Raw genomic sequence first — 26,638 nt, 5'->3', positions numbered from 1 at the left:
GTGAGATTGTTGATATAACCTCTTGTTACATGTGTGGGTTCCCGATGGGACTACTGGTTTTCTTTCTAAACGAGTAAAAACCAAAACATATTGTTACGACCCCTGTTCTTGTGTACTGTTCTGTGTTCTGTGGTTCTGTTCGTTGTCCCTTTTTTGTCCCCTCCCCGCTGCCTCCTTCTCTCACAGGTGCGTCCTGATTGGCCAGTCCCATATCTCGCTCCCGACCAATCAACTACCACACAGCCAATCGGGAGATGGCATAAGACGCCGCGCAGTTGGGGGAGAGCTGACAGACCTTGTTTCAGTGTTCTGCTTGTTACTGTGACATTCTGCTATTTTGACTTCGGTTTGTTTGTGTTTGTTCTACCTTGTTTTGTTTGTATTTTTATTAGTTTCGTTTTGATCTACACTCGGTGTAGCTTTTCTTTTGGCCCCCGGCAAGGAACAAGGGGACAGGCAAGCTACCCATGGGTTTACACCTCCCATCATGTAGGTAGTTTACCTGTTGGAGAAACAATAGGTAAGGAGCGGGTGCCACCCCTTGTAATTTTGTTTAGTTAGTTTGTGGATAGGTGGTTTTACTTTGTTCTTTTCTTTGGCAACGCTCTCCATTCCCTTGTACCCTTGTCGGGGTTACTTATCCAGCCAATAAACCTTTATATGTATATATATCCCTGTGTCCAGTGTTCCCTGTCACCTGGTCTCGTTTCCTGGTTACCTATTGGGGTTGCAGCGTTGCATCCTCTCCCCGCCCTAGGCAACTTACTCACATCTGGGGAGGGTTTGTAACACATATATATATACAGGGCCGTAGTGGGGCCACTTTTCAGCCCGGGAGTTTCAGGCCCAAGACCGGCCCTTTTTTTGTATACCAAACTGGGCCGGATGCAGCCTGCTTTGACTGGGGGTACAGTGAACATTTCTGGGGGGTATCACGATTACAGAAAGGGATTGTATTATTTTTTATATTGATACAATTTTTGAGACTGCTTAACGATCAGGAAATGCAGGAAACACATTCTTGTGACACTGATGCAAAGTTTTGGAAAGCTCAATGGGGTGACTCAATGTTTTTTTGTCATGGCACAACTCATTCAGCAGGGGTTACAATTTTGTTTCATAATTTTAAGGGTGATATAACAAATACAGTTTACTCTGGGGAAGGAAGATGGATTATAATAATATTAAAGATAGATAACACACTATTTATTATACGCAATGTTTATGGACATAATAACAACTGTTTAAATACATGCATGTTTGATCCGGATCTTGTTTGACTTAAAAAGCAAGTACAGAGATGCTTGTGTGCTGATAGGTGGAGATTTTAATGAAGCCCCTGATGATGCCCTGGATAGATTTCGTATGAGAAACAGTGTATCCAAGAATTGTTAGCTTCTTTGTGATAACCTACAGGTTATTGATGCTTGGCGCTTCTTACACCCACATAACAAAGAATATACTTGGAATAATAATGCTTTCACTCATAAATCAAGGATTGATTTTTGGCTCCTATCCGCTAATGATTTTCAGTTTATCTCTGATATTTCAATTGGCTACTCACCTTTGTCAGATCATAGATTTATTACAATTTCAGGAAGCATAGACAGTTGTAAGATAATTTGTGACTACTGGAAATTCAACAAAAAGTTACTTTCTGATAAAACAAAACACAGAAATGGTTGTAAATGTTGCCTCTATATTTAAAGATGACTCCAAGAGTCATACCCAAAGGTGGGAGCTCTTTAAATTCAGGGTTAGACAAATAGCAATCCGTGGTAAAGAACTTAGAGGTCAATCGTATTTTAGACAATCTTGACAAATTATTGTCCAAAGACAATCTTGACTCAGATGAGGAAGCTACTTTACTGAAACTCCAAAATGAAATGGATGATCTTTACTTAGATTCACTAAAGGTGCCTTTATAAGGACTAGAGCCAAATGGCTAAAAATGGGGGAGAAAAAAAACAGTTATTTTTTTGCTCTGGAAAAAAAGAAGTGTAAAAAGGAACTCGGCCTTAAATATTAATGATAACGTGGGGGGGGGCACATATAAAATGTGTTGTAATTCCTACACCGTTCACCTGATTTGGATGTAAATACCCTGAAATTAAAGCTGAAAGTCTGCACTTAAAGCACATCTTGATTGTTTCATTTCAAATCCATTGTGGTGGTATACAGAGCCAAAATGATGAAAATTGTGTCAATGTCCAAATACTTATGGACCTAACTGTACATTCTGTATCCCTAACAAAGTTAAGGATGTGCATTTAAGAATTCTACAGAAAATCTACCCCACAAATGAATATGTATTGAAATTTGGCAATAATGAGCTAACTTGTACTTTTTGTAAAACTGATTGTCTATTGATCATCTTTTTTTTTTAAATGCCCTCTTACTGGTAAATTTAGGGTTGACTTGTCAAATTTCTTTACCTCTAAATTTAAATCCGATATTGTATTGACAATACATTGTTATTTGTTCTTTTTCTCATTGCAATTCAGATGTTGAATACATAGGGAATGTTTCTATTTTATTAGCTAAGTTCTTTATACATAAATGTAAATTTTCCTCTATAGTGCCTAAATTTGCTCATTTTCTAAATGACGTTAATTACCTCATTAAAATACTAAACTCTATGCATAATGAAAAAAGTGTCAAACTGGTTGAATTATATGAAATGTTTTGTTAATTATAGTACAACGTGCCTCTTTCCTTTTCTGCTGACAATTATTTTTTTTTATTTTTTTTTTTTCTTTATAGTTGTATATTATTTAAATTGATCTTGAAGATGTTTCTCATCTAATGTTCATTGCTGAATTGATTGAACTGTCATTGTATTTGTTAAAAAAAATACTGCCAGGGGGATAAATGACCGAGAACAGAGCCTTATGTATCATGCATGTAATGCCTCATGCATCACCGGCCAAACTGGCTAATAAGTTTTTACTAACACCCGCCAAAATGAATTTTAACCCGCATTTGGCAGGTTTGTGGGTGTTAATTTAGAACCCTGCTTGCAGCACTACCCAATGAGGGTTTTTATTCATTACAAGTACGGATATTGACACATTTTACTCGGATGATACTTGCGCTCATAAAAAGTACATTATCCATACCGGATACTTGTTTCAGCCAAGTACTCGGCTTAACCCTATAAACTAACCTGTGAAATGTGCGACTGGGGTTGTTCCCCATCTGCGTCCACCTCACTTTTGTCTCCCAGTAGACCTTGCACCTGGTACTCGAGGACATAGCTGTCAATAAAGCGCTCCAGCTCCTCAATCTCCTGCGACCGCGTGCTGCCCGCCTCAGAAGACGCCGATGCCACAGACGAGTTCTCCATGACAAGGGAACAAGAGAAAGAGGGGCGGGACCTGCAAAGAGGGGTGGGACCTGCAAAGGAGGAGAAAGAGGTGAAAATTATAGAGATTTTGATAAAAACTCAGTGATACACACTGTCAAGTGAGAACTGCGTTTGCATTTTGCATTCTTTGATGTCTCTGAGGAGGATTGTTCCCTACTAACATTTAGGGTCGCAATGATGCTATTCCACAAGTACAGGCATCAATCTTATTTACATCCTGTAAAGGAAGTAGGAAGAAAATTGCCCCATATTTGCCCCAGAGGTTCTTTAATGATGCAATAGAAGTTTAATATTTCATTTACAACAAAAAATATATTAGCCCCACTGCCATCCTTCAGATAACCTAAACAGGCCTATATCCTCTCACTTTGTTTCATTTAGTTTTTAGCCCACACTTATCTTCTCCACCAGTGTCCATTTGCCCCCGTCGACCTTCTTTTTCCATCCAATTTTCCCCTGTTTTCTACCAACTCTTGTATCTCTCACGTCTTGTTAAAGAGGTGTGTTTGTGTGTACAGGAGTCATGATACCAAGCAAACATTGCAAAGGAGAGGCCTAACTCTGCTAAGCTTTTTTACATCACTGCCTGATATCAGCTATGTAAAGAGGAGTAACCCCTGCCTGGAGCTGGCTGTTGCTATAAGACCTATGGAGATCTGCCTGGAAGAATGATTAGATACAGGCCTTAAGGCGTTTGGTCACTTAACAGGCATTAAAGTTGAGCAAGTGTGTGTTTTGGGCTAATCTACCTGAGGTCATTAGCATAACTAAAGGTATCCTCTCAAGCTAGATGTTAGGTTCTAGTAGGTAGTGACCCGGACAGTATACATGCTATAATTAGGAATGTGTATCTTATTTTTTTATTGATTCCAATTCCGATTTTCAAATCCAGTTCTTATCGAATCTTGGGTCGATAAGATAAGAAAAAATAAGTAAGGGATAATGCCCGACGAGGTGTCCAATATCACCTGATAATAGACGATGCGGAGGCGTAAACCGTCCTACGCGCAGCGGAGGCCATTATCAGGTGATATTGGACACCTCAAAGGGCATTATCCCGCTTATACCATGGTCACTTGCCAACGATGTTTTACAAACATTAATTTATGTTTTCATGCGTTTTGCAAAAGAAAATCTAACGTTTTTTAACGTTAGCCAACTCTGATATTTCTAGTCCGCTCAACTCATAGAACCAACACCGGCTTTCCTTTGGATGAGCTATTAGCCCAAAAGCTAACGTTATGCTAGCCAGATTAAAACGCAATAACATTGTGTACGGTTGACAAACAGTAAATATCATTTTACAGTATGTTTGACAAGAAGATTTGCTAGCTAACCAGCCATGTCACTGTGCCAAAATCAATATCAAGATTTTCACGAACAAAGTATCGGCCATATACTAGTACTAGGCTACAGTACGGCCGCAGCCTGTGGAGCGAGTTGAATAGAAAATGGATGTGAGATGACCGCATCAAAGTTGACATATTCTCCAAACAGTAATTATAATTTGACAGTATGTTTAAAAACAAGTCTAGCCAGCTATCGAGCCATGTCATTGTCCCCAAATAAAATCAAGATTTTAAAGAAGAAAATAATCGGCCATGTGTCGAGTTGCTACTGTCGTGTTGGCCGCAGCCTGTCTGAAGTAGATTGACTAGCGAGAAAAGTAATTTTTTTCAAATAGGTTAAATATTCAAGTCACTCATTGTTGAAAATACAAGTTAGCTTGTTAAAGAATTTTAAAATTGTGCTTTCTACGAGCACAGTGTGCAACTATATGTATCCAAGCCTATTGTGTTTGTTTCTTATTATTAGGATTCCTCCAGAAGAAGGAAACCTATTGGTTTTGTTATTAGGATTCCTCCGTCAGGACAAAGCCTATTGTGTTTGTTGGTATTCCTATTATTAGGGTTCCTCCGGTAGGAGGAATACTGTAGGTATTATTATGTGTGTTTCATGGGAGTCTATAGCAAAGATTAAAAAAAAGTTGTGAAATTTGGCATGTTGAAACTACCATACCAAACATGGCCCACGTGAGACAATCGGTGGCGCCCCAATATGTCCAGTGATGCCATTTGCAGCCCATAAGTCCCACAATTATGAAACTTTGTACATTTGCCTTATTTCTTTGTTTTCTTTTTTTTAATCAATTCTTTATTGATAATATAAAGGTAGAAATACAAAAACATACAGATAACAAAAACAGTACAATCATCCACCCCCCCCACCCCATGGCGACCCCCTTACCCACCCCAGTCCATGGTCTCTCTCCCTCCATAAAAAAAACAACAAAACCTTCAGTGAAGTATACTAATGCTGCACTCTTTCTTTAACCAAAGTGTAAACTGCGTCCCATGCACGTAAATCTTTCTGACTAGCTCCATGGACACGGGCCACTGATCTCTCCATCATAACTATGTCTAGGAATGAGTTGGACCACTGCTGCCATGATAAAGTGTGAGGCAGCTGCCATCGCAAGGCCAACATTTTCTTTGCTGCGGTGAGACTAGCCAATAGAAAGAGTTTCATATTAATATGCAAATTTTATGAATTTTCATATTAAATCATACACCTTAACTGTTGACACCATATTGAAGAACAGAACTAGGGGATTTTTATTATGTGAATAAATATATGATTACTTAAGGCAAATCATATTTTATCAAGGTGATTTCAGGCAGCCATTTTTTACAAAAACTTCTCCATCCACCATACCTCATCAGACAACTTCATTTTTAACCACTTTAATTACAAGATGGAGGACAACTTTGAGCAGGTGGAATATCCACAAATCTGTGGGCAATGTAGAACAGAAGACAGATTAGAAATATCATATTTTGATTAAAAGTTATGACCATTCTAGTGACTAGTGGAAACATGGGGGAAACCGAAATTTCTCTGCCCCAAAAGTAGCTAGCGCTATGGCTGGATACTCCTCTCGATAACTAAAAAACGTTGGAGTTTCTTCCACAATCGACCGAATTGGCCAAACAAGGCATGTACATTTAGCTTACAGTGTATATAATCTAGCTAGTTAATGTTGTTTTTCTAAGTTTTTTAGAAATCTGCTCAAATCGAGGCTAAACAGTGCTACTAACGTCATTACTGCCTGTCCTGCCGACACGGCAGGGGCAGGACAGGCAATTCTTTCCTGAAAAAACTTGCGTCACTCCCACAAACAAATTCTTCGTAAGTAAAAAGTTTAGACTTTTAATTTACAATATTGACAACACATATTAAGAAACTTGTCTTTACTCAGAATATCGTCTCCGATTTCAATTCGAAGCTGTAAATCTAACACTGTAGGCTATCTCCCATGGTCTCCGCTCTGGCTCCACCTCGAAAAACAATGGCTGCCGTTGCTGACGATACATTTATTTTCCCCTCCCAGTAACCCCTTAACCAATGATATGTACTTTGAGCTTAACTTGTCATGAGTATCTGGCAGTTTTCAGAAATAAAATCGGTGATTGGACGGCGATGGAAGATATTAAGGCGGGAAACATGGGCATTTTAATGCCCATATTTGAATGGTCCGGCAGGATAGGGTTAGGGAAGCGGGCTAGTAATCAGAAGGTTTCCAGTTCGATTCCCGGCTGTGCAAAATGACGTTGTGTCCTTGGGCAAGGCACTTCACCCTACTTGCCTCGGGGGGAATGTCCCTGTACTTACTGTAAGTCGCTCTGGATAAGAGCGTCTGCTAAATGACTAAATGTAAATGTATTCAGTGTTCATAGGTCACATTTAGGAGATGTGATGATTTTCATCGCATGACGTTTTCTAGGAGTAAGATATACATCCTGTGTATAAATTTAAAATGTATTAATTGATGATCAGGGTTTTTGGAGGTATCATGAAGATTCCCCCATACTGTGTCCCAGCAAATCTCTCTCTCATCCTCAGAAGGCAGATCCCTACACCATACACTTTCTACTGGTAAAGATGCATAAGACTCAGAGATAAATGTATTTAAGTTTTGAGACCATCCCACGTGTCTGTTTTTGTACAGCAAATATTTTATGCAAAGGGTGTGTTAGGAGCGGTACTCCCCAAGGGAAACCATATGCCTTCATGGCAGATCTCAGTTGCAAGTAAATGAGTCAGGTGGCTGAGTGGTTAGGGAATCGGGCTAGTAATCTGAAGGTTTCTGGGTCGATTCCCGGCCGTGGAAAATGACGTTGTGTTCTTGGGTAAGGCACTTCACCCTACTTACCCTATGTCCCTGTACTTACTGTAAGTCGCTCTGGATAAGAGCGTCTGCTAAATGACTAAATGTAAATGTAAGTAAAGGAAAAATGATTTGCCTAGCAAACTGTATACAGCCTTCAGATCAGTGAAAGCTCGTAGACCATTGTCATCATACAAGTCTTGAAGAAAATAAACTCCCCTATCCGTCCACTGTGGAAAAGAAAAAGGTGCGTTGCCAGTAAGAAAATAAAAATTATTGAATCCAGGAGAATGCTTGTGCCATTTAAGATCGACCATAACATGTTTCATGACAGTGCAGCAGGTGAGCAAAAAAGACACCAGAGGACCTAAGCTTTTTTAGCTTCTTTGGATGGTATATTGGAGTACACCAGGTCTTGAAGTCTATGAGGTTGTGACAAATTCTCCTCAATCGGTCTCCAGGAGACAGAGGCATCAGGATTAAACCATCCAGACAGAGGGCGAAGAACAAAAGACCAAAAATACATCTTAAAGTTTGGTAAAGCTAATCCTCCTTGTGTCCTGGCTCGTTGAAGGGTCTTTAATTTCAAACGTGGTCTCTTCCAATTCCATACAAATTTAGATGTGAGTGATTCCAATTTTTCCCAATACCTCTTTGGGGGTGCAAGGGGAACCATAGAGGAGTAAAAGTTAATGCAAGGAAGTACATCCATCTTTATTATTGATATATATTGAAGGGAGTTTGGGAGCCAAGACCAGCGTTCAAGATATTTCTCAATTTGATTAAATATGCCTTGGTAGTTCCGCGATGCAATGAGAGATATAGAAGGGAATATATCCACACCAAGGTACCTAAACTGCCTTACTATTGGAATGTAGGATGGGAGGGGCGTGAGTGATGGGGCTGAATTTAAGTGCATTAATGATGATTTAGTCCAATTGATTTTATAACCAGATAAAGAGCTGAATAAATCAAAGGTGGAGAATAAATGTGGAATTGAGGACCCTGCATCGTTGACATAGAGTAAGATATCATCAGCATATAATGATATCCTGTGTTCGGTATTGCAAAAAATTATGGGAGGTACAGAGGGGTGTTGTCTAATTTTCTGAGCCAATGGTTCGAGAGAGAGGGCGAAAAATAATGGGGAGGGGACAATCCTGACGGGTGCCCCTTACTATAGGAAACCGGGTGGAGCAAATATTGCCTGTGTAGACCATGGCTGAAGGATTGGCATACAAGACCTTGACCATTTTAATAAATTGTGGACCCAACCCAAAAGTGTCCAGAGCAGTCCAAAGATAATCTCACTCTAGCCTGTCAAAGGCTTTTTCAGCATCTAGTGACAGGACTGAGCAGGGTAAATCAATTGTGTCAGCTGCATGGATAATATGTTGAAGGCGGCACACATTATCAGATGCCAATCTGAGTCTGCTTTTATTAAGATGAGAGGAAAAAGAGATTGATGAATCTATTATTGAGCCTTTAATTGAATCCCATAAGATTCTGGGGTTCCCCACTGAACCTATGTTAAGTTCTATAAATAGTGTTAGTGCATTGCCGAAAAAGACAGAAATCTTCATTTTTGAGAAGAGAGGTGTTGAAACGCCAGGGTGATGCTTTAGGAGGAGTGCCCAGGAGTGTAAGATGAGCTGAGACTATACTATGATCTGACAATGAGCAGGATTTAATTGAAACATTACGAATCTTAGAGAAAGAGGTAGGTGAAACTAATAAATTATCTATTTTGGAGAAGGTCTGATGTCTGGCTGAGTAGAAGGTGTACTGTTTGAAAGTGGGATTAATTGTGCGGTATAGGTCTGATAAATTAAGAGCTGAAAGAAAGTCATTCAAGTCCCTGGACACACACGCAATTGTGTGGAGGTAGACTGTTGAAGAGACTTATCCAATGTTAAGTTCACACAAGCGTTCATGTCTGCACCTATGATTAGAGAGAAATCTTGATGATGTGATAAAACTGTGTGTAGATTAGAGAAAAAATCTGGTTCATATTGAGATGGGGCATAGATGGAGATAAAGGCAAATTTACATCCTGAGATGATAGTTTTGATGTATGCAACCCTGCCATCCTCACTTCCAAACTTATCTATCGTAATTTTCGACCCTGCGGCTTATATAACGGTGCGGCTAATCTATGGATTTTTACAGCTAACGGCCACTAAGATATCAGTAAATTTTCGCTTTAAAAAAAGATAAATATTCAAAGATTTGCAAACTTTTTCAAGGTTTTTCAAAAATAGCCAAAGTTAAGTGGTTAAGTGATTGTGACGCTATTAACTAATTTTGCTGGGGAACCCCTAGCACTCCCTCAAAGACCACTGGTTGAAAACCACTGCCGTAGATCACTGCCGGTATGTGCGCTGGGAGTGCACCGTTTAAGTTTGAAAGTTGAAAAGTTTGTGTCTGAAACGCTATGTGATACAGTACAGTTTACACATCACAGTATATGTTCTGTAGCTACTATTGCACTAAATGGTAACACTCAGTGTGCGAAATACCCGTCAATATTCGGGGGGGTCCCCATCTCTCGATTGTTGCGCAATACCGATCTAAATTTGCTCAATATGCAGTAGGCAGGGACGGACTGGGAGTAAAAAAAGGCCTTGGACTTTGATCCAGACCGGCCCACCAGAACCGGCCCCGTATACGCCACCAAAGTGCCCTGCTAATGCATGCACATTCTGGGTTTGATGTGATGCTAGTAGGGAGTTCTACAGTTAATGCCGCTTCTGGCAGTAGGTATAACATTACAGTAACTATTATATGGATGCAAGCCAAGACAATCAGTCTATTGCCTACATGACAACACACACTTAACAATTTTGTATAATCCGATATGCTATTATTCTAGTATTCTACTATTATTCTATATGGTAGGCTAGTATTCGTAAAGCAACACTGACATAAGAGGTTGCATTGGCTAAAGTTGTTTCGATGCACATTGTTTTATAACAAGTGCATTGTCATTCAGTGCCTCTTCATCTTTGAGTGCCACCTTTTTGGATGTGAACCCAAAGTGTGTGAATGATACACTCTGGTTAGCTTTCGCTTGCTGGCCATTGAGTTAACGTTTCTGTTTGGCGCACAGGACTGGCTGGCTCCGCTTGGCCAAAAAAATGGTGAATAAATGTTTTGATTTCTGAATACTGAACATGGTGAGCTTAAAAACATTTATTTTGAAAAAAAATGAGACCGCCTTCAAATTTTGCTTTTAAGAACGCTTCTGCCTCTTTGCCATGTTTGCTGCAGTCCGAATAAACTATAAAAGTTTGCGCATGCGCAACGGCACAGAGAACCGTTAGCAGAATCGTTAAAGAATTTGGCTGACGATTCCAAGGAGTCGGTTAACTGGGAACCGGTTCTAAAAAATAACCGGTTCTCGATACCCATCCCTAGTGATGTTTGCCTTGATGTACTACACTTGGAGAAGGTCAGATGAAAATGGAGAAACAACAAATCTAGATCTTTTGTCTGTAGATCTAGTAGAACAGTAAAAAAAAGTTGTTTTGCAGAGGACGTGAACCTCTGCAACCTTCATGGAATGACGAAAACTACATTCCAAGTGTTCAACAATGGTGCAGGTCCAAGGTACATTGAGCAAGTCATCGATGAAGAGGATAAGAATCACAGAGAAGATGACACCTCAGCCGCCACCGAAGGGAAAATCTTTGAAACACCAGGTAGACAAAGAGATCCATAATGGAATTTCATGGGTGTTCTGCAGATTCAATCTTCCTTCCTTACAGTTTTCCCTTCCTTTCAGACAAAGATATCTGCCCGGTTGCCAGATTCGAGCAGTACATTGCCAAACTTCACCCTGACATGGATACACTGTGGCAAAGGCCCAAGAAACAACCCGAAATGCTCCCTTTGGTATGACAAGCAGACACTGGGCCACAAAGCCATTGGCAATTTCATGAAGATCCTGTCGAAAGATGCCAACCTGAGCAAGACCTACACAAATCACAGCATCATAACAGCCTTGGATAAAGCTGGGTTCCAAGATCGTCACATCACTGCAGTGAGTGGGCACAGTAGTGAAACCACAGTACGCAACTACTCCAGAAGGTGTCCTGAGGAAAAAGTAGAAATGTCTGAAGCTTTGGAAGCTACTCTGGTTGTTCCCAGAGTGAAAAATCCTGAAAGTGTGCCATCTGCAGCTGCACCAGACCTGAAAACCGCAAGAGCTTGAGACGGAAGTCATCAGCGATGAAGATCTGATCAAGATCCTTGAAGAGAGTGAGCGTCAGGTGGCTTTGTCTGAAAATGCCACAGTGCCCAACCCAGTGGACCCCCAGATGGCTGTGCAGAATGTGCAGAATGCCATAAAAAAAAAAAAAACGTGCAGAATGTGAAGTATCCACAACCGTTCATGCTACCAATGAACTTCACCAACTGTTCACACATCACCTTTAATTTTTACCAGAAATTAACAGTTTACCTGTTTACCTTTGATATAAAAAAAGAAGTAAATAATAATACAAAAGTTAATTTCTGTGATATCTCAGCCAGAGTTGTTCTGTTCACGAAATAAAGTATGTATTTGTGTTATTGAAACTTCACAGAGTTGTTTTATATGTTGCCTTGGAGATGTCGTGACGTCACCAGTGCAAGTGCAGCTGATTGCTCTGACAACAAGGCATCTGCTCCTGATTCGCCGTGTTGGATTTGGGATATTCCGACGTATTGTTGTAGTATATAAGAAACCAAAAGTTTACTCTTCGACAGGTCAGCAAACGCTTTGTCGCCTCGTTTTTTTCAAACAATGTTTGTAAACCTCAACCTACCGGTTAACAAACGTTTTAACAAATCTCGGTTTACTAAGCAGTTTGCAGACCTGTCGAGGAGTAAACATTTCCAGTTGGTTTAGTTGTTAATCAGCCTTCTTACGTATTTCTTTCAGATTATCTCTTAAAACAGTGAGGTATAACATCACACAAAATGGTTTGATGAACAACATTGTGACATTTATAGAAGAAATAAAACGTTAGTCGATTTTCAGAAGTGTTTAAGTAGAGCAAAGAAAATCTTAGTCGGGAACAGCCCTAGTTTTTCAAACCTAATAGGCTTTAAGGTGACACCCCTCTGAAGTACCGTGCAAAGTTTCACCTTGATATGTGAAAATATGACTGAATTACAGCTGTTTGAGCTTGGACCAAATCTGACAATGCCATTGGAGAAACGTCTTATTTTATGATCCAGTTACAGAACTTAGCAAAGTCCAAGTTTGGGAATGGCTCAATTGGATGAGATGCTGAACGTAAGGTCATAGGTTCAAAACCAGTCAGAGGCATGTTTTGTATATTTTTTTTTTTCTTCTTCTGAACAGTTTCTAGTCTTCTGGTCAATCCTCCCGTTGAAAAACATAGCAATGAGTGTTTATTTGAGGAAGAATCCACCATTGATGCTTGAAGCAATATTTTGATTTGTGTCCGTACAACGCTGCTCAATATATTCGAGACAAATACTCAAAATAATTTGAATGGGGTACTCGTTGGCTGTTGAAGGCCATGGACAGGATGGAAGCTCCTATTATGTCAAATGAGGTGTAAATCAAAAGGTACAACAGCCATTTTGACATATCAGGAAAATGTACAATAGAATCAAAGTTATGACCAAGTTTACGTGAATGACTGGATGCTTCAGTCGGCAAATATAAAATGTTGCAACAAGAGTCCATGGCTATTTATGGATGTAATACAGTGTTTTTGGACTAAATCTTTTACTTGGTTTTGATCGTTTGGACCGCCGACAATGTAACCAGACTATTTTTGTTGGTATGTTTTGTATAATTGGACAACTTTGAGGCTTGATATATCAGACGTCTGTTTTCTTTCAGTTTGTTGACATGTCAAAATTACCACAGTGCTATGGGAAAGGCTCTTCATAAACTGCCAAGGAAGAAGAAAAGAGCGGCAATTTTCAACAAGGGATTTCCACCAGGAGCGTCTTTTATCCCTCCTGTAGAAAAGGAATTTGTCAAGCGGCGCCCTGATATTTTGTGGCTGTTCAACAGGTTAAATACGTTTTATTTGCATCCCAGCACGTCCAATTCTTTAAGGTTTCCTAAATTAACACTACATCAGTGCAGCTTTGTTTTACAGCTTAGTTTAGTTAGCAATGCTGGTGAGCTAGATAGCTAACGAGTTAATAGCTGCCTCCAGTTATAAGTACAGAGTACAGTCAATCAGAAGCATCAGCCCCAGCTTGGATGTGTTGCAAGGTGGCCATCGTTTGAAGAGACCCGGAGAAAAAATGCTGCAGAGAAAGAGTGAGATACTGCCTAGTGACAAGCCCAAATGGGAGAAATGGATCAATAAAAGAACAAGTAAAGGGTTTCTGCAGGTTTCAGTAAGTCAAAATTAAGAACTTTTTAAGACCTTTTAAAACCATAAAGATTGAAATTTAAGACCTACACGACGCATTACCAAAAAAAAATTCAAATCAAAGATTTATTTCAATTAATTCAGTCATTGAAAAGGCATTCATTTAATTGAATTACTGACTCGGTTCTTTGAATCTCGTTCAGTAAAATGAACAAATCTTTTTTCGAGTCATTCGTTCCTTTCAACTGGGGGGGGGGGGGTCATATTAATGAGTCGTTCAAAATGAACGAATCGTTCACGAACAACATCACTACAGTGTGAGATACCTGGCAGCGCGATCGTGTAGCCTAGCAAGAGAAGTGAACTCCATTCTATGCGTTTATTTATCAGGCATTTGTGGATGAGCAAAGTCAGTATGTTGCCAGTCAAAACGAAATTAGCTAGCATAACACAACTAGCACAGTATAGTAAATGCTATTCCCAGCACCATACTGAGTCGCTCGCAAGGATCAAATAGGCAAATTCACGTGAATTTTGTCGCTGCCAGTGGATCTAGTGTAGCCTACTCATCAACAGGCGATCAGGTGTAAATAACAAGGCAAACGTTGCGCAAACTTCAGTCGCAACTTAATTTAACTTTTGAGGGGACAAGCAAGAAGTTCATTGCCTGTTTGTGTGTTTTTATGTATATTTTTTATATATAGCCTAATATATATTTTGTCATTATTGTTGAGGCTGTTTTGGGGGGGCGAGCCACCCCTCAAAACAATGGTAGGGGAAACCATGGTTTGTTTGGTTAATATTAGTCACTGCCATCAGTCACTGCGCTCCATGGTCACGTAACAAGGAGCTAACAGTGTGCAAAATAATTCTACAACATAAAAATTGTAGTTGTGGTGCTCCTTTATATTCGGTGGGTGCTCCAAAATCTTTGCTAGTGCTCCTAACTTTTTTAATTTGGGCACATGCCACCAAGTAAAACAGTTCATTTCAAGCCCTGAACAGACTACTGTGATCTCAATTAATATTTGACTATGATGTCCATCCTGGTCCCTGGTCTTGACCCCAACCAATCGGGCTTCAAGACTGGCCACTCCACAGAGACTGCCCTCCTTTCAGTCACCACTGCCCTCCAGTCTGCCAGAGCGGCTTCCAGGTCATCCGTCATCATTCTGCTGGACCTTTCTGCAGCGTTTGATACGGTTAACCACCAGATCCTGCTCGCCAGACTTTCTGAGATGGGAATCACTGGCACTGCACTCCAGTGGATCTCATCCTACCTGTCGGGAAGATCCTACCAGGTTTCCTGGGGAGGCAAACTGTCAGGCCCTCGCCAGCTCTCCACTGGTGTCCCACAGGGCTCCGTCCTTGGACCCCTCCTCTTCTCTCTGTACACCACCTCACTTGGACCAATCATCACCTCCCATGGCTTCTCCTACCACTGCTACGCTGACGACACGCAGCTGTACCTGTCGTTCCCCCCGACCGATCCGGGGATCTCAGCTAGGATTGAGGCCTGCCTCACAGACATCTCCGCCTGGATGACCGAGCACCACCTCCAGCTGAACCTCGCCTCGTGAACGGGACTGCACCCGTCTACATTAAGTCTCTCCTGCAGCCTTACACCCCCACCCGTCACCTACGGTCTTCTTCAGACAACCGCCTGGTGGTCCCACCGCTCAAGACCGCCCGGTCCCAACACAAGCTCTTGTCCTGTCTGGCCCCCCAGTGGTGGAATCAACTCCCCACCTCCATCAGAGACACTGACTGTCTCTCCACCTTCATGAAAAGGCTCAAGCCGCACTTGTTCCGGGAGTACAACGGTACTTAGGAATGGTTCGCTTGACCCGATGTTCGTTTCCTCAAGGATCACAATGACTCTTGCTCAGAGACTTGTTGCTCTTGTGGTTAGTGGTAACTGATTTAAAATTGTTTGTACTCGCTGTGATATATTGTTTTTTATTATTGTTGCTTGTATTTTTTTATTTTTTTTATTTTTTTTCCACAGGTACACTTGCACTTATAGCAGTTCATGTTGTTTAATTGTAACTTGTTTAACTACATGCTTTTATGGTTCTTCCCTTTGGCAATTACTTTGGTTGTTCACAATGTGTGCTTCATGTTTTGGCTACTCGCAATGTTTTGTGGCAATCTCGTTGTTATGATCAGTGACCTATGCACTTTGTAAAGCTCTCTCTTGGAAGTCGCTTTGGATAAAAGCGTCTGCTAAATGAATAAATGTAAATGGTCTGCTTTTCACAGCTGTACACTGCTCATACCAGTATAGCAAATATAACTGTGTTGTTATTTCTCCACAGTTTATGCAAGCCTACCTACTGTGTGGTATGTGTCTATGTTTGCATGTGTGCACATACAGATTACAGGGGTTGCTGTCAGAAAAATTGAAGACGTAACGTTTTATCCTGTATAAGAATGATACTGTGTTCAGCATTCTTTGAGTGCAAAGAGAGGCCAACCCCCAAATGTGAACTCTGGGTAACACTAGGCTTATGTAAACAAGGTGACCTGGGCTGACCACTATCTTACTGGAGAGGCCATAAAAGATGTTCAACCTTATCTGTATTAAGTGAATCATATGGTCAAGCTTAGACGGGTCAGAGAGCGCACACACATGCAAACACGCACACACACATGCGCGCAAGGTCTATGCAAGGGGGCCAATTAAAGAAGAGCCATGTGACAGTTGCATGCCTGTGTATGAACCAATGACTGTGTAGAGCGGTTTCGTTTAAAAAGTTAGCTAGCGCAACATGCTAACAGACAAACTTTGTACCACCATGACGTGCAGCCTTCAGTCTCCTTGTGGGCCGGCCGCAAGTAATAAAGCTTTCTGAACTTTTTCACCGACTGACTGTGCAATGCTTGGTAAAGATCAATATTTCTGACAGTTGCTCAGGTACATTTCAGGTACATTTCCACCAAAGGGAAATGGCATGGAGGAACCATGTGCAGTCTATGCTGCACCTGTAGATACCTGTGATTCCCAGAAAGAGAGAGAAAGAGAGTGATGAGACCTGCACTTACAGCCCATTAGCAAATATAGGCTTTAGCTAACTGACATACTTACACGCATGATGATGATGATGGTTTACAAGTCATATCATACGTGTCATTACCTGCAGTCAGTCAATCAAGACGGACATTGGTACACACACGTACACAGTGATTAACCTTAGTAAAGAAGGGTCTGTTCTCCAAGCCAGCCAGCCATCCATAAAACTGATGCTTCACCACATGCAGACAGTCTTTAGGCTAATCTGGAGCATCCAGACTGCCTGGCTTCAGAAGAAAGGAAGCAAGGTATCTTTTAATAGACACGACTTCCTGCAAATTTGTAATAGGCCTGCTGGGTTGGGCAGTGTTTGTGTAGATCCAGTATTAAGTAAGTATTAGACAGGACAGGGCCCAGCCAAGTGACTGGACTGGGCTGGAATAGACTGGGGTATATGTGGCTTAAGTCTTTTGTGGTTGACACAGAAAGATCACAGGTTGATTAAGGGGACATGTGAAGATCATAGCTTACCAAAAAAGAGTCAGCTGCAGTGTTTCCCACATAATTCGATTATATTTGTGGTGGTAGGCAGGGGCGGAGCCAGGCTGCAAGGGCTCAAAATGGTATCAATTGCAATGGGCCAGCACTTTGCTGGATTATTGGCAAAATAGTAATGTTGTTGGATCAAATCTGATGAAAGAATATTTGGAATTTATCATCAAAGGCCAACCTACACACAGTACTGGCTATATTAACCATCAGTGAGCTTTGTTTAAACGTACATTTTATTTCTATGTTTACGTCAGGGTTGGTTGCTCCTTCCCTGCTTGTTTGTTTACTATTCTTCTTTCTTGTCTTATGAGGTGGGTTTGTCAGGATTTTTTGCTCACTTGGTAACACTTGTGGTAACCTTCGTGTTTCAAGTCACAATGTGGGCAATTTCCTTAGCTTAAGTCTGCAAATATGCAGACTAACGAAAAGGGTGCAAAAAGTGCTCAAAATATCTGCAAAAGAGCCCTCGCGCACTTTGACGATTTAACTGTGGGACAGCCCTAAGCCCTCACAGACTTAGCGAGAACACACCTCAAAGGCTGTGAGTCTGTGAAGGTGGACATTGGGATCGGGCCTAACCGTTTGTAAACTCCGGAATGATTCTCCGTACGTCTTTTCTGAGGGAAAAACGTGTTTGTCCTGGCATTGATTTAAAGAGTGCACGGAGAGAGGGGCTATTCACAGACGGGTTTGTTGTAGTTGACGATTTGACTGTGGGACGGCCCTAAGCCCTCACAGGCCCCCACAAATTCTAATTGTGGCGGGCTGCCACAAATAAATCAATGTATGGGAAACACTGAGCTGGAAAAAAAGTTAATCTCAAGTAGGGCTGGGTGGTATGGCCTAAAATATCACGGTATAATTCTTAACCACACGCGGTTGCGATATATTAGTTTTTTCTAAAATGTCATGACAATGCAATGCGCACCACTGCGGCTAATCTACCGCACTCAGACGGATTTGAATGGGGTACGGCAGATGTGTCGCATGAGTTGAACTTTTGCAGTGCTTTGCCATGGAAGAAGAGGTAATAAATCAATAAGAATCTTCCGGCGCTGGTGCGAGCTGGCTGCTGGCTGCACCAGCTCTCTATCCTTTCCTCTCTTTTCCCAACTTTTAGGTATTTAGGCTACTCTTTTTGTATATATTTTGTACAGATTGTATTTAATTTAATGCTTGCACTGCATAACCTGCTACTTTTCCCGAATTACTTCGGATCTTGGACACTTTCACGAAGTGCGTTGGAGCCCGGGAGTCCATTGTTCACATTGTTTACCACTGGGAACAGCTGATTGCGCTGAAGAGCGCGTCTGTGTTGCCTAGAGACGAACATGCTATCCTACAATAAACATATAGGAACCTAAAATTTAAATATGCAGACTATCTATACTAAGGGTACCTAAACTAGCAGTACTACGTGGAATTAGAATTAAATAAAATAGACAATAAGAAAATATAAGTTGCCGTAATTTACAATATAAAAATACTAAAATACAAATATAAAAAAAAATACAAATGTACAAGATACAATTTTGTAATGCAGCGCAAAATGCAGTGTGTTTTAAGCAGGAAGTCATTACAGTCAGTGTGGACCCTTGGCCTTGTTGAAGAGGCCAACAGCGGAAGGGAAGAAACTGTTTTGGTGGCGTGAGGTATTGGTCCTGATGGACCGCAGCCTTCTGCCGGAGGGGAGTGACTGAAACAGGGAATGTCCAGGGTGGGAGGAGTCGGCCACAATCTTCCTCGCTCGACTCAGGGTCCTCGAGGTGTGCAGGTCCTCGAGGGTAGGCAGATTGCAGGCAATCACCTTCTCAGCAGTGCGGATGATACGCTGCAGCCTGCTCTTGTCCTTGGCAGTGGCAGCAGTGTACCAGATGGTGATGGAGGAGGTGAGGATGTACTCAATGATGGCTGAGTAGAAGTGCACCATCACTCCCTCCGTCATCATGGGAAACGTGAGGTCTTTGCCCAACAAGAGTGACAAGCTGGCCGCGCTAACCAAGCACCAGCGGGAATACAGACAGTGCGGCATCATAGTCTTTTCGGAAACGTGGCTAAGCCCTCAAATCCCAGACTCTGCAGTCGCACTGGATTATTTTCACCTGCTGAGGGCGGACAGGACGGAGGACAGTGGTAAGAGGAGAAGGCCTGGCTGTGTTTGTTAATGAGAGATGGTGCAAGCCAGGTCACTGCATGGAGAAGGTGGAATAGTGCTGCAAAGACATTGAACTGTTAGTGGTTAGCATGAGACCATTTTACCTGCCGCGGGAGTTTACACATGTTATTGTGATAGCTGTGTACGTGACCCCCTCTGCTAAGGCTGACACTGCCTGTGATACACTGCTCTCAGTTACCAGCAGGCTGCAGACTATGGAAGCAAATCGTGACCAAAATTAAAATTAAAATGCATTTGCAAATTGATTGAATTGCCGGGTCTTTAGAGGACGCATCACCGATCATGGCACTGACTCAAATTGCAAAAAAACGGGATGTTGATGGTTGGTCGTCCTTGTCCCATTTGAGGCTCCACCCCCCACCCCCCCAGCACACCCCTAGCTTTCACACCTGCCCAGGTGAGAAAACAGCTGAGGAGGATGAATGCAAGGAAGGCAGCTGGACCAGACGGCATCACCTCCAGGCTCCTCAAATCCTGCGCGGATGAACTGTGTGGGATCATGGGGCATGTCTTCAACCTGAGCCTCAAGCTGAGCGTGGTACTGTCAGGCCAAATAGTGTCCTAGGGGCCAAATACTGTCCTACCTGACGTCACAATGCCGTTCCAATGCAAGGTCCGTCGCTATGCCGACCTTAAATTCCTGAGATACTTACGCGTGCTAGCAGAAAACTGTCATGGTTGCTATACTGGTTACTACGTAAGAAGTTTTGTATTTAGGCTTATTTAAACCAGTTTATTCTACTCTACGATTTAAAGTTTACACTCGTTCGACATTCCCGAGAAAGCAACGCGCGCAGGTAGAATCCTATACGTGTTGCCTTCCCAGTCTGTTAAAATTGATGCTTAATAAGTAATTTTTTCGACGAAAACAACTAGCTAGCTAGCACTAGCTATCGAAGGAGTAAAAACTTGAAATCTTAGAGTAAATACTCGTCGTTAGTGCTGCTAGCTAGCCTATCTCTGACTCACGGCGGCACCAATCAGAGCTTCAGAGCTACAGATTAGATGTCCTTAAAGAACACGAGTATCTAACAGTAGTTCCGCATTACATTAATTAATTTGCACGCAAGTTTAATTTATTTTTATACTGTGTATTCTCCGTGTAATTTCATGCACCGAAATGTGACGCCCGTACCGTACGGTTCAGTACGAATACATTAGGGCTCAAGTTTTGAAGACAGGCAAGAGTGACATTTCCCCTCCCCCAGCCCCCCCTCAAAATGAATGAATTAATTAATAGCTTTTTACCTGACATCTTTGAAAGGCAGCAATGATTAATGCATCCATGGCCAGGATATAATGATAAAGTATGACATGATTTTAAAAGTGACCTATAACATTGACTATGCAAAACACTTAAATGTATTTAGTGCTAATAAAATTATTAAGCCTATTTGGAAAAATATGTTTCTAATGTGACAATATGTCAGACATCGTGTGATAACGAAAATATGACTAAGCCTGGACTCAGGGGCGATTCTAGGATCAGACCTTTAGGGGTGCTCAGCCCCCAATGACAATGTGACATGAATACAGTGCCTTGCAAAAGTGCTAAACCCCCTTGCTAATAACAGGCATGCAAACAGGTCAAGGGTGAAAAAGGTGAGAAGGAAACGGCGAACCCCCGACCCTCTAGGGGGGTCCGGGGGCATGGTCCCAATTGATTACATTTGAAAGTTAAACGCATGAATCTGGTGCACTTTGAGAGCAAAATTAAGAGACTAGATCTATGTAGAATCTGTGCTCTTGTAAACAATGTCATGTTCTTTTAACCATAAAGAAATTTTTTGTATAGCATTGGTTCCACAGCCAGTTGTAAAGTACGGGTAAAATGCTGTGTTGACCACGGCCACGACCCTCTTACAACCCCCCCCCCCTGCCCCTCACTGGATAACAATTAATACATTTATGTATTATTATGCAAAATATTGAATGAATGAAAAAACTAAGGATGTCCCTTTCTTCATGAACTACCAGCATCAAATCATAATAAACAATAATATATATATTTCTTTAATTATTATTTTTAGGGGTGCTGAGATGCTTGACCACCCCTAAAAAGGGTCTAAAATCGCCACTGCCTAGACTACTTGTTCTGAGCAGGTTTTGTCAGTGAACAGGCTGTAAAAGTGTTGGTTAAGATACAAACTCATGAAAAACTGATGCTAATTATTAAGAAACATTTTCTAACATTTTCTAAGTTGTCATTGTTTGTGTCAAACAAGTTGTGAATTAGTTGTAACATTAAAACAGGAGATCATGACTTACTCTGTGCTCAAAGTGATGCTCGAGCTCCAGTGGTGTGCTCTGTGGGTGAACAAATCTTTCGGAAGACGTTGTAGCAGAATTACGTTAGCAAATCCAGGATATGCTTTTTGTCCATTGGTTGTTGCGTTAAATCTTACCCAGATACAATAGTGCTATTTTCTGATTGGCTATTGCGTACTTTTTTTTTATTGGGTGATAAGTGGCAGGCTCGACTAAGAACTCCAGGGGAGACACGCTTGATTCCTGCCGGTTCCATAGTGAGAGAGGCGCGGCCAGAGAAATTTATGTTGGGCGCTGCGGCATATTAAATATATTATAAATAGTTTTTCAGCGTGAGAAATACAATGTGTGGCGGGAGTGCGTGACAAAAGACCGAAATGAGTGACTGTCACGCTCAATGCGTGACACTTGAGAGCCCTGCAGCTGTTTTAGGAAGTCAAACGGCGACAGAACATGTTCGGCACTCCCCTTACTTAAATCAAAAGTCTATCTAACTACTAACCTGAACTTCATTGCCACAGCCTAAACGTTGTCAATCTGTTCATGAAAATAATTAATTTCAGCCTAAACCGTACAACGGAACGTTAAATCCAATTCAACCAACGCAATCGCTACCAAGACGAACACAGCAGTAGTCTAGTACTGTAGTAGTACAATTTACCGGGGCAGCTTCTCCACACACACTCAAAAAAATGGTTTTTGGCCACTGTTCGTTCTACCCAAATGTTTTTTGTTAAAATAACACAAATATATTTATTTTCCCATCAAAACACTATTGTATTGCGTTTAATAAACTTAAGTTGTGTAATGTTCCACTATACTTCATTATCAAGCGTTAAACTAATGTAAGTGGTTTGATTGCGCGATTCAAAAAACCGGATGTGACGATTTCCAACGTATTGGATGAAGACGGCGCTAACGAAGGAGAAGGTGACGAGGTGCATGGCGGCGTCAGAGCTAAATACCAGCCAGGTAAGTAAAGTGGATTATAAATGTAATCTGAAGGCAAATTCTTTAATTTATTTTAGTGTTTCGGAAAGCCTGTTCTGGGATGCGTTTACTGTTGTTTAACTATCAAGTATTGTGTTTAATGTGTTTATTACGGCATTGATTGACGATTTCATGCGATTGAAAGATGCGAGTTTATTTGTGCTGTGGAAAACGCATGATTCTCTGTCGTGTATAACACTTAATTAATTATACAATTATTATACAAACACGGAGAAAACATAACGTTGTTTGAAACAGTTTTATTTTCTGTTTAATGTACTGTAGACTACATTTTCTATTTGTATCACCATCCACTTTGGCGCCTTCACGAACGAACAGCCAGTTGTTAGCTAAGCTAGCTAGACTACTTACTGGTAGAGCTACGGTAAACAGTCAAAAAGCAGCAGGTTCAAATTAAAACTCCTTAAAACAAATAGTTTACAGTACAGTAAGCTACGTTTATTTCGTGGGGTTCTTCTGTATAGTTAAAATGTACTTTGCTGGCTAGACTAGTAAATGTAGACTAAGTTAGCCGGTTGCAAACTGAGGTACAGTAACCGCTAAAACAAGCTCAACAACACCTAGCTAATAGCTCTAGCCTAGAAAAAAATAATTGGAATTCAAAATGGTTTTTAGTCGAAGTCATGAAATTACTTATGAGGGACATTCTAAAATGTTTAATGTGGCTTAATGTAGCAAACGCACAAAATCTCAGTAAAATTGGCTGAAGCTCTGAAGCAAGTACAAATAATGCCACATTCGCCTGTCGTAGATGCACATTTAGGCATTTTTTCTGATATTCTTTTTTTATGACAGTATGTTTTTCATCATGGTTTTTCCAGTTCATCACTGAAATGAAGCAAGTGTAATGAAGGACTGCCACAACTTTATTGAGAACAACGTTTTGGCAAAGGTAAGTGAAGCTCTGTATTGCCTTTTTAGGATTTATAAAAAGCTGTAATAATTTTGCAAACTTTGTTACAACCCACGGCTCGGCACAATGATAGTATCTTAATTTCACTGAGTATTAGCTGTGAACATGTTTTGCCGCTTTAGTTAGTTTCAATCTCCCTTGACAATGTTTATTTAGTGTGTGTCTGTTTTTTTCCTTTTTCAGAAATGTGGAAATGTAAAATTTGTGGACTTGCAGTTTCTGCAAGGTCTAAATTACTAAAACATCACAGACTGCAGCACAGACATTATGGTCGAAGTCAGAGATACACTTGTACATATTCAGATTGTCCATGTACATTCAAGACATGGAATGCTCTACTGATTCATTTGAGTAGAACCCATGCTGCACACTCTGGAGTAAATGACAGACAAATGTCCACCTTCACTTGTCATTTGTGTGCATGCAGTAATCTTGCATCAGAAAGAGATTACTTTATTGACATAAATGGTCATTTAAAGAGAAACGAAACCGTCCATTGCATGTTTTCTGGTTGTAATTTCCAGTCAAATGTTTGTGGAACCTTTAAGTCGCACAAACACAGAAAACACAACCCACATTCACTCAATGATTTTAAGCCTGGTGTAGTTACCATCTCTGAACAATTACAAGAGCCTGATGAGGTTCAAGATTTTGGCAGTAGTGAGGCCAGTAATGCTTGTTTGAATGATGACTGCAATGAAGTGGCTGATGACTTGCCTGATGTCGTTGTTCAGAATTTAGCAGCAATTCTATTAAAACTGGAACATCTTGTACATGTTCCTTCTGTAGCCATTGATGATTTTTTGGAAGAACTACATTACCTGTTAAAGTCTGTGTCGGTGCCTCTCTCAGTTGCTGCAGTACAGCAGGTGTTTTTGAAACAATCTTCATGCTGATGAATCGGTCATAAAGGAAATAGCCACTACCATCTCTGAATCTAACCCATTACACTCAGCAATAGGCAGAGGTGGTTCCTTATGTACTACACATAGGCTCAATAAGTTTTACAAAGACAGCTTTAGTGTTGTTGAACCTATTGAATATTGTCTTAATGAACAACAGACTAACACCTTTCAGTACGTTCCAATTTTGAAATCTTTGCAGCTGCTTTTGGCTAAGCAGGACATTGTTGACAAAGTTGTTGAAAATCACAGAGCAAGAACTAGTCCAGCTAGTTGTGACAGCCATGTTTACAGATCATTTCAGGATGGTACCCACTTCAAAGAAAACAGTTTGTTGTCTGGGGAAGACTTAAGAATTTCTTTGACTTTATATGCAGATGATTTTGAGGTGTGTAACCCACTTGGGACGTCCCGAAAAAAACAACAAATTTTCAACAAAGTTGTTGAAAATCACAGAGCAAGAACTAGTCCAGCTAGTTGTGACAGCCATGTTTACAGATCATTTCAGGATGGTACCCACTTCAAAGAAAACAGTTTGTTGTCTGGGGAAGACTTAAGAATTTCTTTGACTTTATATGCAGATGATTTTGAGGTGTGTAACCCACTTGGGACGTCCCGAAAAAAACACAAGCTTTTTGCTGTGTACTGGATTTTGAGCAATTTACCCCCAGGCTCCCATTCATCTCTCTCCTCAATCTATTTGGTTCTTCTGTGCAAAAGTGAGGATTTGATGCACTATGGGTATGAGAAAGTCCTTGGTCCTCTTCTGCGTGACCTTTCAATTCTAGAAAAAGATGGCATATTCGTTCAACTTCTTGGAACCTTTCTTAAAGGTACTGTTTATTGTGTGGTGGCAGACAACTTGGCAGCACATGGTATTGCTGGCTTTGTTGAAAGCTTTTCAGCTGAGTTCTTTTGTCGGTTTTGTATGGGAAAGAATTCTGATGTCCAGGTAAAAGAAGTTCGGTCTGGTGCATTCAACCTCAGAGATAAAGATCTTCATCAAGATCATGTGAAAACTGCACTGGCGAATGGCACAAGCAGTTGTGGAGTGAAAAGAGAATGTGTTTTTACTAAGTACCTCTCTCATTTCAATGTGCTATCTGCCTATCCACCAGATGTGCTACATGACATTTTTGAGGGTGTAGTGCCTGTAGAACTTGCACATTGCTTAGCTTTGCTGATATCAAAGAAATACTTTTCATTGGAAAGCCTCAACAAATCAATTCTCCAGTTTCCCTACAAGTGGGAAGACAAGAAGAACAAGCCTCATGCTATTCCTTGTACATTTTCACGGCGCTACACAATTGGTGGGAGCCCATGAAAATTGGAGTTTGATCAGATTGCTTCCATTTCTGATTGGGCATGTGGTGCCTGAAGGTGAGCCTGCGTGGCAGGTGCTAATGGACCTGAAGGATATTGTTGAGTTGGTGGTTTCCCCAGTTCACACAGATGAATCCATATCCTACCTTGAGATGAAAATTTCTGAACACAGGCAGAGGTACCAAGAACTTTTTCCCAATGTCAAACTTCGGCCAAAGCACCATTTTTTGGAGCATTACCCTGAGATGGTAAAATCGTTTGGTCCTCTTGTCAGTCTATGGACTATGCGTTTTGAAGCAAAGCACAGCTTTTTTAAGCAGGTTGCACGGCACACAAATTGCTTCAAAAATATTCCCTACTCGCTAGCTGTAAAACATCAGCTGATGATTTCCTACCACTTGAAAAGTAGTCATGAAAAACATACACTGGACGTTTCGACTGCCTCAACAGTTCCTCTTGATGTTTTGCACACAGAGGTAGCTCACATGATCAAAGATAAATACCCAAATGTATCAGGGGTCCATTTGGCTAGGAGTGTCTCTAGCAAGGGCTTGAACTTCAGAAGTGGTATGATCCTGGCACATGGAACTACAAGTGG

The 26,638-nt window shown here is 41.0% G+C and overlaps 1 protein-coding gene across 2 annotated transcripts in view; it reads right to left on the bottom strand.

Moving 5' to 3' along the window:
• Positions 1-26,638, bottom strand: part of ctif (CBP80/20-dependent translation initiation factor) — a 166,384-nt gene that overhangs the window by 115,215 nt on the left and 24,531 nt on the right. For both annotated transcript variants that reach the window (XM_067258345.1, XM_067258346.1), the window contains exon 2: positions 3,167-3,396. In XM_067258345.1, coding sequence (XP_067114446.1) covers positions 3,167-3,346 — 180 coding nt within the window. In that variant the 5' untranslated portion in view covers positions 3,347-3,396. The remainder of the gene's footprint in view (positions 1-3,166; positions 3,397-26,638) is intronic.

This window comes from Osmerus mordax, chromosome 20 (assembly GCF_038355195.1).
Source record: "Osmerus mordax isolate fOsmMor3 chromosome 20, fOsmMor3.pri, whole genome shotgun sequence".
Classification (NCBI taxonomy): domain Eukaryota; kingdom Metazoa; phylum Chordata; class Actinopteri; order Osmeriformes; family Osmeridae; genus Osmerus; species Osmerus mordax.
Note: the sequence above shows the minus strand (reverse complement) of the source record. Positions and strands in the feature narration are given on the sequence as shown.